Below are 18,925 nucleotides of genomic sequence, written 5' to 3' on the forward strand. Positions count from 1 at the left end.
AAACCATTGTGATGGGGAAAGAACTATCATCTAAGATCATTTTCTATGACGGTGACCATCACAAGCTAATGGCCACCTAGAGCAGCCTCCCTCGGCATGTTGGGTGACAATTCGATCTGATATTATGTGACGCCGGTGAAGTGTCGCAAGTCACGTGCATATTCAGTGATTGTTTTGAGTGTCATAAAAAATGTTGAACGCGTTAGTGAAAGAAATGTAAATAGAAAAATTACTAATTATTTTTTCAACTGAATTATTTTGTGGCATGTTCTTTGTTAATAGAAATTGCACTTAATGGAGATCGTGCAGTTCCCTCGTAAACAAAGGAATTGGGAACATCGGTACGATGACGTAAGGTTGTGCTCGACTACCATGTTGCATAGAATAAGGATTGCGCGGTTCCCTCATAGAAAAAGGAATTGGAAACAATGGTACTGTGACATAGAGTTTTGCTCGACTACCACATCACTGACAATGCAAGGTGAGTGGGCGCCATGGTGAGGCGACGTGCGCCTGCTGCACATTGAAGTGGTGTGTGATTGTGGGACAGTGAAGTAAGGGTGATTTTAAGTGAGATCTAGTTAATTATTGTGAGACATTCTAGCGAGATTTATTTGGTTTTCTCGATTAGGTGATGCAAATTATTATGCAATTTCATGTTTTGCAGGCAATGGGTAAAAAATGGATAACGGATTCAATCGAGATGACCCTGGAATACTCAAAAGGTTTTAAGTAGTTTATGCAACTCATGGTTGATAACAACAACGAATGTGAAAATATATTGTGCCCATGAAGTATGTGTAATAATTTGCTATGGCATGACATGATACAGACCTTATTGGTAGTCGCATACAAATCAATGTATGTCCATCACCTATATAAGGTGGGTCTATCATGGGGAAGTTGTGAGAAATGGTGAGTGCCATAGTACCGATCATGGTGGTTATGTATTTTTTCTTCTCTTTTGAAAATCTATCCAACTTTTTTCCTTCACGTAGTATAGTACAACATAATATAATTTCATATTAGTATCTTTTATGAAACAAGTCATAATGGTTACATATGAAAGCGTTGTTCATATCGAGGCTTTGTTTGGCAATCAAGGAAATCCGTATGAAATTTGAGAGATGATCATATGTAATAGTTCAAATTTTTAGCAACAATGGAAATTTGACACAATCATGTGGATTAAATCTTTAAATTTAATGCAAAGACTAGTCTCTACCCATGACTTAACTTTCTTGCATCATACACCCATGCGATCATTCACCAGTCAACCATATGTATATCTAAATCGTAATGTTTGTGTTGTGCACTAAATTGATGTGCACGTAGAAGAAATATTGAGTAGAGAAATATATATGCAATTTGTGCCATTTATAGATTCTTTAGAACATCCTTTAGAAGATGCACAAGATCAAGACTCTGATGTCAGTGTTTGACCTTCTACACTGTGTCACATGGCAAGTCAAAATAGTGTGCGTAATATCATGACTTATAGTAAGATACGCTTTGATTATATAGCACTTAATGGATCATATATGTGACATAGGTGTATATATTTTGGGCGAGGCATTATTAGTACAATTGAAATATGCATTCCTTGTCCACCGAAAGTATATTGACAATGGGATATGAAATTTGTAGCCTCGATATGCCATAAATCGGATATAATATTTCATATAGCAAATACATGTCACTAGTATTTATAGTCTTTTAATCATGTTTTACCATCAGAACAAGATTTTCTATATGGTGATGCTATAAATATCGTACCCTCCTCATCATCATCTCCATACAAACACTCTTTCGGTATCATACCTCTCATAGTTTTATCCAAACTCTCATAAGTTTTCCCCTAAAAAGCCTCAAATTTCCTCCATGAATCAAAGAGTCAACCAGGAGTGGAACCCCTCTGAGGTAGAGGGGGCGAGATCAATCATTGAACGTCTCAACAACTACTACAACAATGATGGCACCATCCATGAGAAGAACAAGAAGCATGATATCGTGTCCAATCTCAAAGCATGGTTCCCTAGGAAGACCATGCAACAGGTAACAGACTTGTATGATGATCTTGTTATGGAGATGCATATGTTGCAGTGTCCAGAGAAGGAGTACAATGGTTCCAATAGTGACCATGGTGTGATTTACACCGTGGATGGCCTTGTGAATAAGAACTTTGGATGGCAAGAGGAGGTTGTCATGGAAGGAATGGGTATTTTGTTTGGTCTTCCATTAGAGAGTATGCAAACCATGGAGATACAAGAAGAGGTGCAGATGGTGGAGGAGAATAAGGTGGTGTTGGAGAATAAGATGTGCATCCCTCAACCAGTGATTGCACCACGTGCCAAGGGGTTTTGGACCCTAGAGGAACACAGGTTATTCATGTTTCATACTTCCTAATTATCCATGGGATTTAAAAAATTATTTCATTTCGATTATTCGCTTGGATATGTCGGGTGTATTTTAATAGACAACATACTATTAACTATTATGTGGGTTTTCATTATCATGAATCGGAGGTTTATTTTTTTATTTTTACTGTACTCATAGTGCCCATTTCACATTTACCAGAAACAATAGTACCAAGATGTATATATTTTGTTTGTGAACAACCGACTTTATTTCATTATTGTGCTTCCATTAATAAGTTAATACCACCAACGCTTATCCTTGCAACTAAAGATGGAGTAGTTAATTATATATTCATAGTAAAGAATGAAACTACTATTGCAAGTATTAACATGGTCTATTTATATCTATTATCAACATATGACCATTTTAGTAATGAAATTCCTTATTCATTTATAATCATCTATTATCACATATTATATTATAACATCGTAAAAGATAAAATGAGATGTCCTTTCCTAGCACAAGGGTTAATATTTGGTTACAAGTTTTAATACTCCAACTATTGCATTTTCAGCAATATATTAATGATCAATATGTCCTTGAAAGAATTAACCTAACTAGTTCATCTTGAACATGGTTATTCTAGGCTCTTTCTCCATGGGTTGAGTGTATGTGGTCGTGGAAAATGGAAGGAGATATCAAAGTACTTCGTCACTAGTAGGACTCCAGCCCAGATTTCGAGCCATGCACAGAAGTACTTCATGAGGCTACAAAGAAAAGGGTCAGGAAGCCAACGCTATAGCATCAATGACGTGGAGCTCGATGATGCTGGCCCATGGAAAATGGAGAATAGCTTTAATTTCTGGCAAGCACTCGCCTTGCAATCTACAATTGGTGGTGATAACAAAAATCCAAGTTTTGATTTGCAAACTCCTTCGAGTCCATTTGTCACCATGAACAATATAGTCTAGTTTGGAGTTGTCGTTCTTGAAGACAAGTAGTAGTATGTTGTGAGAATTATATGATGTTGTCGTCGTAGTAGGGGCTAGTGAACTTTGTTCCTACTAGTATACAAGTATTACTTAAACTTCCTTCAAAGTATTGTATGTGATATCATGTATAAGATGCTATGATTTAAATTATATTTGCATATGTGTTTGGAGAGTCAATAATATGTGTTGTTACTATTTACTATGGTTGTTGTATAAACATTGCAACTGAGATTGATGTGGTATTGGTACGAACATACCATTTTTCTCTGGGTGGGTCCTACATGTAAGGAGGTGTGACATCACAACGCTAATAGGCCAGTCAAGAAGGTGAAAACCAGCCTCATTAGTGAAAACCAGTGTCAACCAAGCTTGGGATTGATTCTTGAACGGATTGACAAGTTGGATGTGTGCATTAACTAGTTTTGTAGTTCAGGGTTGAGAGCAAAGTGGTAAGTTGAGTATTAAAAAGTGAACTAATCTCATTTGGAAATGTTTATTTGAACTACATATACTGAATATACATGTTCATGTTTTCTAAAGAACATATATACCTTTTCCACCTCCATGGAGGCTTTAAGAAAAAAAATGAAGGCTAAAGAGAAGCTTTATTTTTTAGACGAAGCGGGCATTTTGCCTATTAGACTTTAGTGCATGTTTCAATTCTATTGGACTGTAGAGTACAAACACAATAGAATCTTGAAATGCCGCTACAGAGGCCAACTGGATCCCTAGAGCCAGTGAGAAGTTTGCGCTTGAGAAGCAAGCCTTTGAAAAAAACATTGTTTCGAGAAAAGTCGATCCCTTCTTAAGTTTTTATTGGTCTTTAGAAAAACTACAATATCAATCTAGGGTTGAGAAACAAACCCACGAACACCAAAAATTGGTTCTTTTATTTGGATATTCGGATAAAATGTAGGGTAGTGACTGAATTTCCACTCCATGCACAGAAGTACTTCATTAGGCTATAGAGCAAAGGGCCAGGAAGAGAAGCTTTATTTTGGAGACAGAGTGGGCATTTCGCCTATTACACTTTAGTACACGATTCAAGTCTATTGGGCCATAGAGTATAAACACAATAGAATCTTGGAATGCAACTACAGAGGCCAACTGGATCCCTAGAGCCAGCGAGAAGTTTGCGCTTCAGAAGCAAGCCTTTGAAAAAAACATTGTTTCAAGAAAAGTCGATCCCTTCTTACGTTCTTATTGGTCTTTAGAGAAACTATAAGACAATCTAAGGTTAAGAAACAAACTCACCAACACCAAAAATGGTTTTTTATTAGGATATCCCTAAACCTAAATCCTAAAAATAAAATGTAAGGTAATGGCTGAATTTCCACTCCTTGGGATACAAAATTCCTACACTCCACGATTTATGCACGACTTCTGCAAAAACTAGCAATGGCCAATTATTTTTCCAAGACCTCATCAAGCGTACACCATCAAAGATGGTAGGGTAGTTGGAACAGAAACCCGAAAAACAATGTTTACAATGTATACAAAAGCAACACTAGGTGTAGCCTATGATGTCAGCTTTTCACTACTTTGTCGAAATGCCCTTTTTTCATTTTTACGCAATAGTCCTACAATGTCTAAGGCATCAACATGCATGCACACCAGATGCCATGGGTTCTAGCATCGCCACCGAACACATATGTAGCATACCCACCTCGGCCAAGGTCTTAACTTGAACAAACAGAAGAATCCCTCTGGTGTGTCCAAAATCTCAGACCAAAAATGATACCAACTAAAGATTGAAGAAACAGAAAGTCTTGCAGAAAACATACAATGTACATTTTTGCTTCCTCCGCATTTATCACTATTGAGAAGACAAAGTGGCGTATGAGATAAGCACCTAAACAACGAGCTGATCAAGATTTGCTAGCCGACAGATGGATTGAAGTCCTTGCGGCCGAAGAGTATGAACTCGAACGCCCCTCCAAGAGCTACCCAAAGCGCAGGTTGCTACCCCGATTAGAGGAGGAAGCACCTAAACCTACATCACCAGCGCATGATGCGGCCGACCGGCCACCTCGTGGCCGCGACAGAGAGGCCTCTCGACCCTCCACTCAAACCGCACCCCGGCACCGCTCAAAAAATACCAAGGCACGAGAAAATGCGCCAGACCTGCGAGATAAATTGGAGGACAAGGCAAGGCAAACAACATCGATCTACGAATCGCGTGGGTGCCCCACGGCACGAGACGGTAATCGTCACTCCGGATACAGTAAATCGGGCCGGGCCGAACACTTTAGACAAAGCTCGTTTGAGCTGTGTCGTGATATAGCCCAACACAGAGGCACCGCACACCCACTATGCTTCACAGATGAAGTAATGGATCATCAAATCCCCGAGGGTTTCAAACCCGTGAACATCGAATCATACGATGGCACAACAGATCCTGCGGTATGGATCGAGGACTATCTCCTTCATATCCACATGGCCCGCGGTGATGACCTACACGCCATCAAATACCTCCCACTCAAGCTTAAAGGACCAGCTCGGCATTAGCTTAACAGCTTGCCAGCAGAATCAATTGGTTGTTGGGAGGACCTGGAAGCCACATTCCTCGACAATTTCTAGGGCACTTATGTGCGACCACCAGACGCCGATGACCTAAGCCACATAATTCAGCACCCAGAGGAATCGCCAGATAATTCTGGACACGGTTCCTAACAAAGAAAAATCAAATCGTCGACTGTCCGGACGCAGAGGCCCTAGCGGCCTTCAAGCATAATATCCGTGATGAGTGGCTTGCCCAGCACCTTGGACAGGAAAAGCCAAAATCTATGGCAGCACTCACGACACTCATGACCCGCTTTTGTGCGGGAGAAGACAGCTGGCTGGCTCGTAGCAATAACATGACCAAGAGCCCTGGTAATTCGGACACCAAGGACAACAGTGGCAGGTCGTGTCGTAACAAGCAAAAGCGCCACATTAACAGCGACAATGCTGAGGATACGGCAGTTAATGCCGAATTCAGAGGCTCTAAACCCGGTCAGCAGAAAAAGCCATTCAAAAGAAATACTCCGGGCCCGTCCAGTTTGGACCAAATACTCGACCGCTCGTGCCAGATACATGGCACCCCCGAAAAGCCAGCCAATCACACCAACAGGGATTGTTGGGTGTTCAAGCAGGCCAGAAAATTAAATGCCGAAAACAGAGACAAGGGGCTACATAGCGATGACGAGGAGGAGCCCCGCCGCCGAACATTAGTGGACAGAAGGGCTTCCCCCCGCAAGTGCGGACGGTGAACGTGATATACGCAACCCACATCCCCAAGAGGGAGCGGAAGCGTGCGCTAAGGGACGTATACACGATGGAGCCAGTCGCCCCAAAGTTCAACCCATGGTCCTCCTGCTCGATCACTTTTGATCGAAGGGACCACCCCACTAGCATCCGTCATGGCGGATTCGCCGCATTGGTTCTAGACCCAATTATTGACGGATTTCACCTCACTAGAGTCCTTATGGACGGCGGCAGCAGCCTGAACCTGCTTTACCAGGATACAGTGCGAAAAATAGGCATCGATCCCTCGAGGATTAAACCCACTAAAACGACCTTTAAAGGCGTCATGCCAGGTGTAGAGGCCAACTGTACAGGCTCAGTCACACCTGAAGTGGTCTTCAGATCTCCGGATAATTTCTGAAGCGAGGAGTTAATCTTTGACATAGTCCCGTTCCGCAGTGGCTATCACGCACTGCTCGGGCGAACCGCATTTGCCAAGTTCAATGCGGTACTGCACTACGCATACCTTAAGCTCAAGATGCCAGGCCCTCGAGGAGTCATTACGGTCAATGGAAACACCGAACGCTCTCTCCGAATGGAGGAGCATACGGCGGCTCTCGCAGCGGAAGTACAAAGCAGCCTCTCAAGGCAATTTTCCAGTCCGGCCATTAAACGTCCGGACACCGTCAAGCGCGCCCGGAGTAACCTACAACAAGACCGCCTAGGACGTTCCGAGCAAGCGTAGAAATGCGACCCGAACCCCAGCCCTCACGAACTTGCGAAACCAGTGTTGCGCGTACACAACTACGCTCTGGAAATACCATGGGCACAGGGGGGCACCATCACGGCACGCCCGAAACACGGCTTAAACCGCACTATGGGCTGCCGATTTCTTCATTTTCTCTTACTTTCAGGACTCCATTCTTCAGAAGGCCTAACCGGCAGTACAATTGCCGCACAAACGATGCAAGAACCAGGGAAGCAGAAAGCTACGCCACATTATGGAACTCCCAGGTGGTCTCTATAACGAGCAGTATACCTGTTTCGCATACCATTCCGCAGCCTGCCCCTGGAAAGGACATGTTAAATAGTCCCACCTTTTGCTTATCACACTATTTGTATCATTCTTCTTTGATCGCAGCTTTTTCAAATAAACAATACATAGCTTTTGTCTATTATTGCATTACTCTTTTTTACGAATATATGTTCATTAATGACATGTTGCACCCGTACACTTTGGTACGACCAATACGCCAGGGGCTTAAGTACCCCACAATATGGTGTGAGAAGTCCGAACACTTTCACAAGTACGGCACCCCGAACTTATAGCATTATATGCATTGGCTCCGAATCATGTCTTGGGTCAATAGTTGGGTTTGCCCGGCTCCTATGTTTTGGTGCCTTACGTTCCGCTATATCGGCTAAGGTAGCACTAGGAGAACTACTGTGATTGTGCCCCAGTTGAGCTGGGCTAAGCAGCTCAGTAGAGAAAGCTAAAACTGACCGTCATGATGAGGCACGAGCTGGTCGTTGTTCGAGAGGTTTTCGAGTCCCTAAAGACTTATGCTGCTTAGAGCGAGGAGTCGGCTTTTTCCGGCCTAGGCGTGGATACCGCCCCGAACTCGGTCTTCCGAATACTAGGGGCTTCGCCGAAATTTAAAATTATAGAATTCTGTGGCTAAGTGAGACTGTTCAAGCATTATAGTCCGATTGCCTTGTTCTTTGTGCTGAGCGCCTCCCTCGAAGGACCCAAAAATGGGAAAAAGAGCGCTCAGGTTTATCCCGAACACCCCAGCACTAGTGGCATGGGGGTAGAAGCCGACGACTCGCCATCTCTCAAACTTGATAAACGGCCGCACAGAAGGTAATATTTTAAATTCAAATGCGTTGCTTAGCGCATATGAACAAGTTTTCAGTGCACGGGACAAAACGAGCGAGTTTACTCAAAAATTACATCCCTGGAGCATTCATCCGCCATAAGGCGGGCACCCTTCAGAACGCCCTCATAATACATCTCGGGCTTGCGATGCTCTTTGCCCGGCGGTGGCCCGTCCTTCACAAGCTTCTCAGCATCCAGCTTGCCCCAGTGCACTTTCGCCCGGGAAAGCGCCCTACGGGCACCCTCGATGCATACGGAGCGCTTGATGACTTCGAGCCTTGGACAGGCCTCAACCAGCCGCCTCACCAGCACGAAGTAGCTCCCAGGCATGGCCTCCCCAGGCCACAGCCGGACTATGAGGCCCTCCATGGCCTGTTCGACCACCTTATGGAGCTCGACCAGCTGCTTCAGCTGGTCGCTCAAGGGCACCGGGTGTCCGGCCTCAGCATACTGAGACCAGAACACCTTCTCCGTCGAGCTCCCCTCCTTGGCTCAGTATAAGGCGGCGGCATCCGACACGCTACGGGGCAAATCTGCGAATGCTCCTGGAGAGCTCCGGATTCGGGTAAGTAACAAGTAACTCACTTTCACATGTTTGCTTTGCATAAAGAATGCCTTACCCCCCGCTATCTTTTTCATCGCCTCCACCTCCTGGAGGGCCTTTTGGGCTTTGGCCTTGGCAGACTTGGCATTTTCGATGGCCGCCGCGAGCTCGGACTCTCGCGTCTTCGAGTCAAGCTCCAAACTCTCATGTTTTTTCATGAGAGCCTGGAGCTCTTGCCTCACCTCGCCAACCTGCACCTCATACTTCTCCCGCTCAGTGCGCTCCGTGGCCGCCCTCTTCTCGGCCTCGGACAGCGCTTGCTTAAGAGTCGCCACCTCAGTTGTGGCCCCTACAATAGCCACGTTAATCCTGTCATTTTTTGCAATCACACCTTTTATATATTTAAATAAGGTATCTCTTACCTTCCTTCTCCTCGAGCTGCTGCTTGGCAAGGCTGAGCTCTTGCTCGGACCGCTCGAGGTTCTGCTTCAGCGTGCCCACCTCCGCAGTCAGTGCGGTGGACGCTAGCAGTGAAGCCTGCATACGCATATTGACTTACTTTTGTTAGACTCCTGTGAATGTTATTAGATCCTCTATTCGTCTTTTCTTTTCGAACGCCGAATAGAGCATCAGGTGCTACTTTCTATGCGGTAATATTTTTACATATTCTTTACTTACCTCAAAGCCTGTTAGAAGGCTGGCACATGCTTCAGTCAGTCCGCTCTCACTACAAGAAATATGTCAACTTATGACCTTCTGTCAGTGACCCTCGAAGAATTGGTCATAAATTTATGACCATTTTAGACCAATTGGTCAAAAGCTGTTCAGGGGGCTCCAAACCCTAAACCATTGCGACCATTTTGGTCAGAAAGGTCATAATTTCCTTACACGAAATGGTCACAAAGAAAACAGTGCTAGTCCGCTGCCTTATTTCTAGTTGTTAATGACCAATATAGATGGTCATGGCCTTGTAGATTGTGGTGGGTTGTGATGACTAGGCGCCATCTCATCAGTTTTGCCTATGTGTCATGTCCATGTGGCAGTTTTTGCCCCAGGTTGTGAAGCAACCTATATTTCTATCATTCCCAAAATTCCCAAAAAAATCTCATAAATTCTTTGGGGCATATCTTCATCAAATATGTAAAAATCCTTCCTTGCCTAGTTCAAAACTAATTCAACAATATTCATTTTCCTATTCTGTTCACAACAACACTTTATGAAGGAAGTGCTATTTATATATTCTTGATTGCCCTCGGAATTTTTGGGAACTCTTTCCTATCCAAATCATTACCGCATGAAAAAATTCAGCTCCATTTGCCTAGCAAATCTTCTTCGGCAAATTTCCAAAGTTTTTGTCCACCTAGAAGCATTGTGAAGGAAGTACCTTTTTTATATCTCTAAATGACATGAAATTTATACAGTTCCTTCATATGTCCAAATTATCACCCTCCTCCAAATTGCAGCTCAGTCAAATCATCTATGTGAGCCCAGGTTCAATTTATATTTTATGGCCAAATTGGCACGTTGCAAAGCAAGTGTTATATAGACCCCTCCTATTATCCTCAAACTTTTCGGGCACTCTTCCATACCCAAATCATTGCCACATGATAATATTCAGCTCAATTTTCCTAGTAAATCTTTCTCGGGAAATTTCCAAAGTTTCTACCTCGAGAGAAGCTTTGTGAAGTACGTACTAGCTAGGCTTACCCAAATGATCTGAAAATTTACCAGCGCATGACCATACCTAAGTAACTTACCTACACCAATTTTGAGCTCATTTCATTCATCCAATCTCTCTCACTAGTTTTCCCAAGTTTCTGTCCATAGAAGAGCATTGTGAAGGAAGTACTACTTTGGCATGTCCAAATGGTATCAATTTTCTACAATGCTTTCCTATGCCCTAATAACCATCCTTCACAAAATTTCAGCTCACTCCATTCATTATTTTGAGCCCAGCTTCAACATTCATATTTTTGTCCAACGTGGTACTTTGCAAAGCAAGTACCACCTAGGATCCTCCTTTTGAGCTCAACATTTGTGAAGACATTCTCCTTAGTAGATGATCATCCTCAGCCAAAATTCACGCCCATTGGCCATGTGCATTTCCCGTACCGCTAATCAAACACTTGGCTGCTAATTCATGTTTGAGCATCGATCGGTCTCCTCGTGAGAATCTTATGTTGTAATTTTCTTCCTAGCACCAACCTGGGGAGTGCCCAACCCACTAGACATGCCTAGGCCGCCCAGAACACATGGCAACATTACGGTCACGCGGTGACCACGCGACGGGCACACGAGTTTACGCGCTCTAGAGTTGGGGCCCTTGGACACCGTCCAAACCTCGACGTATCGCCACCAAACCATGTATTTGTGATTAAATAGGTCCTTATGTAACTAGAAATGATTTTTGGAAAAAATAAATAGCAAACTATGAGGCAGCTGCAGTTCGAATTTGACCCGCTTCCAACTGAATCGGCGGAAATTTGTCTTTTTCATGAGAGGTGGATCAAAACATTTTACACCCAACAATTTTGTCAATTGTGAATTAAATATGGCCTAGTATTTTATAAAAATGATTTGGTCCAATTTTGCAACAATTATTTGGTAGTCCTTCACAAAAAACCTCCTTTCGGGCACTCGAAAAATGAAAAATGGTTTTTTCGTCCAAAGAAAATAAAAATTCCTTAGGCAACATTGTTTGCCATTCCAATATGCACCCTTGTGCACAATATGAGATCATTTGAACAAACTATGCCACGAATGTGGCCATAAGATTGATCATTTGGCTTGAAAGCTATGAATCTTCAGAGATGATAGCTCATTTCTGAGAACACTTTTTTAAAATAATTGCCGTATTACAAGTTTGTTATTTTTCTTGGGAACTTGGCCACATATAATGACACACTAGTGCAGAACAGGGCAATAGCACCGGTTCGTAAGGCCCTTTAGTGCCGGTTTCGGAACCGGCACTAACATTTCGGCACTAAAGGCCCCCCCCTTTAGTACCGGTTCAGCATGAACCGGTGCTAAACGGCAACCACGTGGCACGAGCCAGCTCCGGGGGCCGGGAGACCTTTAGTACCGGTTGGTAACACCAACCGGTAATAAAATGTTTGGGGGATTTTTGGTTTTATGATTTCTTTTTCATTTAATTTTGTGTTTTCCATTTTCATTCTTTTTCGTTTGCTGGTATTTTACGGTACTACACATTGTACATGTTATGCATATATATATATATAAATAGAATTTCTAGTAGAACCAATCATATATATATATCATCAATGTCTCACAAACCACCATATTAATTTACACATACACACATGTATAGCTATATACAATTTCTCCTACATATGCATGTTGCCTTCGGAGCCAGTGGCATTAGCCTAATTGGTGCCTTCGGAGCACGATGACAATTGGAAGTGGTTCATGACATGTTCGATGGGGGCGGTAGCGGGTAATAGTATTCTCCCTTCGGATTTATGACCTGGTCGAGCAAAAATCCCGCTATTTCCTCTTGAAGTGCTTCTACGCGCTCCGTTTCTAGGAGCTTGTCCCGCACCTCTTTGAACTGTTAAGAAGGAGATCAATATGCATGTGTATTAGTTGTGTGACTAGATATCGATAATGGTGTAAAAATTGTGAATAGTGTTCTGACAAGCGTACCCATTCCTGTCTTTGAGATCTGCTCCTTTCGGACGCCATCATGCGAATGTTCTCGCAAACGCAGTATGCACACAGATTAGTCCCCTGGGCCTGCTTCAGGGCCTTTATTACGAGAATGGAATTTAATTTGATCAGATAATAATTAATCAAGCATGATAATTAAAGAGATGGCAGCTAGCTAGCTAGCTAGTACTACTTAATTACTTACCTTGGATCGAAACCATTTCAGCTGTGGTTTCCATTCGCCTTCCGTGACGCTGATGAACCTTGCCCAAGCCCTGCCCGCCGACAAAGAAAATGAATAAAGGGGTTATTAAATAGTTCATATCATGAAATGACGAACTAAATAGGCCGATATATATAGTTAATAATGATTGAAATTACCTGTTGACTATCCCATACAAGATGTTGTAGTCACTATTTGCTTTGAGTAGCGAGTCCAGTATTTCAACTGTTCCGGCGTCAACTTTAATGATACACAAGATCCAGTGAAATCTGCATGCACACACGTTTGCATGTCTTAATTAAGCGGGCATATGTAAGCAAAAACATGTAGCTAGCTAGTAGGCAAAAACAGAGAATTTGTAGTACAAGAAAGTGTGACTCACTCGAAGTTGTAAGGAAGTAGTATATCTTCATTGTATTTGAGGTGCTTCAAGAACTCTAGCATGCTGTCCTCTACCTGCTTTTCATAATACTTGCTCATTTTCCATGTGTATTGATTAACGGTGTTTGGGTCAATGAACCCAATGCCATAGCGTCCACCTTTTCTCATTTCATACATCTTCATCCTGCATAATACCACAGAAAAGAATATAGTGAGGAAATTACAGGTAATGATTGATCAAAAGGATCACTACAGCTAGCTTGAGACTTAAATTACAGAAAGAAATCACTTACAGACAATAGCAATTGACGATAGATTTGTCGAGTGCGTCTTGATTGTATAACTAAAATAGTTCAGAATACTCAACGACCACAGCTTTCTCATGGTAGTAATTATCCTTCTTGACATACACCATGAGGGACTCTCGATCGGATCTCTTGGTAATTTCCATGTACCATTGATGCAATTCATACATTCTCGTTGGGAGCTTCTTGATATCTTCTGGCTTGACCAAAGGTTGGCCCCGGACATATTTCCGTTTTATTTCCTCCTCTGTAATCACAGGCATGTCCTCGATCTCGAGGAGTTGTCCAACAGTGATCTTGAGTTCTTCAGCCTGCATTATATGCTCCTGGGTTATTACCACATCGCCCACCTCGGGAACGTAAACTATTTGGCCACAATAATATTGGGCGCGCGTACTGTCACGTGTTGTCGGCACAACAAGCGGGGGGGTCGATTGCGCCGCCTGTTCTCCCAGCTGGGCAACGGTTTTCCCGCATTTTTCGACAGCTGCTTGTTGTTTGCTCGAGCTCGAGCTCGCCTCCTTCTGTAGACGTTGTCGATGTAACTTCCTGATGTGGCGCTCATAGTCTGTGTCAACAGGCTTAGGAGCTGGTGGTTGAGCCATACGAATGAAGTGGTCAACTACTTCCACAGGCACTTTCTCCCTTGGCGGCGGTGGCGGTTTCGGTCCAAAATGGGCGTCGACTTCTGCCTGCACTATGGCATTGGTTTGCTCCTCGGTCCTGTCGTAAGCCCTCACAGGAAGAGGAGTAGTGAGGTTTGGACCATATTTATATCGCTTGCCTCCGCCTGTACTTCCTGTACTATGACCTCGACTGGTGCCGCTACGCACCATAGCTTCAGGGTGTCTCTTCTGCGATTGCTGAGGCGGCGGAGACGGCTGACAGGGCTGAGTTGGACGAGGAGGAGTGGCCTGAAGCTGTGCCGTACTTGGAGGAGGAGTGGACGTCTGACGCTGTGTCGGACTTGGAGGAGGAGTGGCTTGACACTTTGCCGGACTTGGAGGAGGAGGAGTGGCCTCACGCGTTGGTGGACTTGGAGGAGCGGGAGTCTGCTGACTCGGTGGCGGACTTCGATGAGGAGTCGGGTGACGCGGTGTCAGTGGCCTTCGAAAAATGATGCAATCCTTTCTCCATAGGATGATACGATGTTTGGCATCTCCGAGCGTGTGCTCCTCATCACCTCCAGGAATGTCAAGCTCTAGCCCCGAATATTGGTCCACCACCTCATCAACCAAGACACGAGCATAGCCCGCTGGAATCGGGTTGCAATGGAAGGTTGCCTCGGGGGAATCTGAAAAAGCAACGGCGTCCGCCACCTTCATGGATATGTTCTTCATTTTGAAGTGTAGCTCGCAGTTAGTGTTCTCCGTGATGTCATCCACGGGGTATCTATCCAGCACTACTGCGTCGCCCGGGGCGGAACCCACGCTGCTTCTCGGCATGGATGGGGCGGTGGTATCCAATGCTGGATCATCCGCTAGCTGCTGAGACCCCCTTTGCTGGCTAAGTGAGTCGATCTGCTCCTGCTGCCGCTGGAATTTAGCTGCCAATTCCGCTTGACTTGCTTCTAGGCCTTTAAGGCATTCATAGTCGAGCTTCCTTTGCTCCTCCTCCATCTTCCTCTTCTTCTCCTCCGCAATCTTCTTTCTCGCACGGGTTCTGTAGTCGGCGTTCCAGTCCGAAAACCCCTCATACCACGGAATAGCGCCCTTGCCTCGTGTTCTTCCCGGGTGTTCAGGATTTCCCAGGGCACGCGTAAGCTCGTCGTTCTCTCTGTTGGGCTGGAACACCCCCGATCGAGCCTCTTCTATTGCAACAAGTAGCGCATCATCGGCTCCGTTCAGACATGCCTTCATCGAAACATTGCCTGTCTTCGGGTCCAACTCCCCCCCATGCGCATAGAACCAAGTCCTGCACCTGGGGGGCCAGCTCTTACTAACCGGAGTGACACCTGCATCCTCCATCTCTTTCTCAGACTTATCCCACTTAGGCATTGCCACCGCGTAGCCACCTGGCCCCAGCTTATGGAACTTATCCTTTTTTTCGGCATTCTTCTTGTTTATTCTCGACCGTTCCTTAGCTAATTCTGAATCCTTGAATTTCACGAAATCGTCCCAATGAGCACTTTGATTCTCTAGTATCCCCTCGAATACTGGAGTCTTCATTCCTCCCTTGACGCACTTCTCCCACGTCATTCTCTTGTGGTTCTTGAATGCAACCGCCATCTTCCTAAAAGCAGCGTCCTTGACTTTCCGCACGTCTGCTTCTGTGAAATTATCTGGTAAGGTGAAATGTTCCATGAGAGTATCCCAAAGCAGATTTTTTTGATTCTCGTCGACAAAAGTAACATCTGGACGTGGATTTGCTGGCTTTCTCCATTCTTGAAGGGAGATCGGGAGTTGGTCCTTCACAATAACTCCGCACTAACGAACGAACTTGTCCGCAATCTTCTTAGGCGCTAATGGTTCGCCATTAGTTCTGATTGCCTCGATATTGTACTTTACGCCCTCCTTCAACTTTTTTTTCGGGCCTCGTTTCGTCCTTTTGCCTGAAGATTTGCTCGATCCGGATGGCTGAAAGAAGAAAGATCGATTCGTTAATATATCTTCAACTCATTTAAAACATGCAATGATCACCAGATTCCTGCTTATATAAATATATATACCTCGCCGGTGTTTGTTGTTTCAGGATCAACATGTTCTTCGTCGTAGTTCATGACTTCATCTTCTTGGTCGTCGCGATCGAATATCATATCACCCTCTCCGGTGTTGTTTAGAAATTCAGAGCCGTCAAAATCTTCTTCATTCTGATCATCATCTGGCCCGCGTATGATATCGAGCATGGTCTGTTCTCTCTCTCTGTCGGTATTGTCCGCCATAGCTTTTATTTAACTATGCCAAAAGAAATATAAAACAATTTAGTATAATCTCGAATAATAGATATAATCTCGAATACATCGTCTCGAATAATAGATATAATCTCGAATACATCATCTCCAATAATAGATATAATATTGAATACATCACTATCTAGCTAGCTAGCAAGCTAACAAAGATCGAATAGTACAGAGTAATCTAGGCCACTCGCGGTTCCTGAGGTGCGGGCGGTGGACACCCAAAGAGAAGGAACCATCACTGGATCATAGCTCGGGTGATCTCCCCAAAGAACCTGCCAGGTATTGGAGAACCTGACATCCATAGCAGCCATGTAGCGATGGACGTGCTCGTCCTCCTCCCTGACACGGCGACGTACCACCTCCGGCGGGGCCGGCTCCCTCCGCACCGAAAGTGGCCCACGTGAATGCCACCAAAGGAGATGAGGGTCGACGACGGGACCCGAGGCCGGGTTCCTCACCAAGCGTCGTGCCCCTGAAGGTAGCACCTCCCGGTGCCAGCCCGGCGGAGCCCAGTCCCGGACATGGGTCCTCTGAAGCAGGACGTCGTCGCGGACGTGTCGACGGCGAGGATGCGGGCCGGGCATCATCGACAAAAAAATACTATATGCCGCAAAAGTAAAGTAACATTTTTTAAATGATGGATTGTGATGATTTCATATATGCAAATTCTAAATTTTATAACTAAAAATATAAGAAACTAAAAAAACATCGATCATCATCTAACAATTTGAAATTAATCTAATTCATCTAGCTAGCTAAAACTAACATTTCCAAAATTTCTAACATTTCTATATAACTAACATTTCTATAACATTTGACATTATATATATATTATAACTAACATTTCTACATAGTATTTGACATTAATCTAATCTAATTAATTAATTCATCTAAAACTTTGTATGAAAAACAGAAAAATAGAAAAAACTAAAAGCTAAAAACAGAAAAATTGTGTGTGTGTGCGCGTCTAGTGTGTGTGTAGTGTGTGTGTGTGTGCATGTAGTGTGTGTGTGCGCGCGTGCGTCTGTGTGCGCTACGGTCGGCGCCGGCGCCGGCGCCGGTATGCGCTACGATCGATTGGAGGGAGGAGAGGGACCGGGGGAGGGGCTCACAGCGCGCGCGGGCAAGGTCGAGGCGAGGGCGACGGCGAGGGCGAGGTCGGTCCAAAGGCGACGGCGACGGCGAAGCGAGGGGATCGGCGACCGGGACGGTGACGCGGGTGCCGTGGAGTCGACGGGGACGACGCGACGAGGACGGGGGCGTCGCGAAGTCGACGGGGACGGCACGACGGGGGCGGCGACGGCGCGGGACGGGGCGGCGGCAGAGAGAAGTGGGAGATGAGAAACTGAAAATTTTCGAAGTGTTTCTTATATAGGGGACACCTTTAGTACCGGTTGGAGCCACCAGCCGGTACTAAAGGCCTGTTTTGGCCAGGCCAAGCGGGGGGGAGCACCCCCCTTTAGTACCGGTTCCTGGCTCCAACCGGTACTAAAGGCCCCCCATTTAGTACCGGTTGGTGCCACGACCCGGTACTAAAGGGGGTGCGCTGCCAGGCAAGGGGCGCAGAAGTTTAGTCCCACCTCGCTAGCCGAAGGGCGCTCACACCTGCTTATAAGCCCCGCCGCCGCTGCTGTCTCGAGCTCCTCTCTAAAGCAGGCCTTCTGGGCCTACCTCTACTACTCTGCCCTGTGGGGCCTATTGGGCTTGGGGGCCTGCATCCTGGCCCAACAACAGGTTGGGTTTCTAGTCGTATGCAGGCCGCTGTGGCCCGGTAGGTGGGCATTTTTCATTTAGTTTTTTCTTTTCTGCTTTATTTATTTTGTTTTATTTATTTTTAGTTGTTTTTTGCTGTATTTAGAGTTTCTTTGTGAATATTTTTGATAGTTTTTAGAAACTTTCAGTTAGTGCCGGTAGTTTTTTAATTTGAATAGTTTAAATTTTGAATTATTTGAAATTTGTGTGAATCACTAGTTTGTGAATAACTTAACTTTAAAAATACATTTTCAAGTGATTCTTTTTTCTTATGTTTAATATTAGTGTGTTTTATCATTATATTCAATTTGGTAATGCTTAAGTTATTTCAAAATGAAATGCCTTTGTAACGGATGAGTTTTCGTCCGAAACCCTGATACTTCGAAACAGATTGTCCATTTTGTACACGAAGTGTATCCAGTTTTTGTGGTAACCCTCTCTACTTTTTTGCACATGCTATGTGGGTGAAATTATGATACCATGCCAACTTTCGTCCTTTTCTGAGTTCATTTGAAATGCTTTTCAATTTCAGGGTCATTTAGCTGAAAAAAATCAATAAATGCATGAAAGAATTTGCTTGCACATAAAATTTCTTCGCGTTTCAAATGCCAAAACACATAACTAGCTACCCTAACTGTTACAGAGATTCCCTCCTGGGTGTGAAACACAGAAGAAAGTGATGATAGCTAAGCCGATCACAT

At 44.4% G+C, this 18,925-nt stretch overlaps 1 protein-coding gene across 1 annotated transcript; it reads left to right on the forward strand.

Annotated features, from left to right (window-relative positions):
* The first annotated feature begins 1,818 nt into the window (after window positions 1-1,818).
* On the forward strand, window positions 1,819-3,444 carry LOC125525878 (uncharacterized). Its single transcript, XM_087535509.1, has 2 exons — window positions 1,819-2,381; window positions 3,005-3,444. The coding sequence occupies exons 1-2, from the start codon at window positions 1,882-1,884 to the stop codon at window positions 3,327-3,329; spliced, it is 825 nt and encodes a 274-aa protein (XP_087391635.1). The 5' UTR covers window positions 1,819-1,881; the 3' UTR covers window positions 3,330-3,444.
* Window positions 3,445-18,925: the final 15,481 nt, after the last annotated feature.

Source organism: Triticum urartu, chromosome 7A (genome assembly GCF_056163025.1).
Source record: "Triticum urartu cultivar PI428250 chromosome 7A, HENAU_Tu73, whole genome shotgun sequence".
NCBI lineage: Eukaryota > Viridiplantae > Streptophyta > Magnoliopsida > Poales > Poaceae > Triticum > Triticum urartu.

Coding starts and splice junctions, on each gene's coding strand:
- LOC125525878 (XM_087535509.1), top strand. CDS start 1,882: ATGAATCAAAGAGTCAACCAGGAGTGGAACCCCTCTGAGGTAGAGGGG. Junction 2,382..3,004: donor TGGACCCTAGAGGAACACAG/GTTATTCATGTT, acceptor TGGTTATTCTAG/GCTCTTTCTCCATGGGTTGA.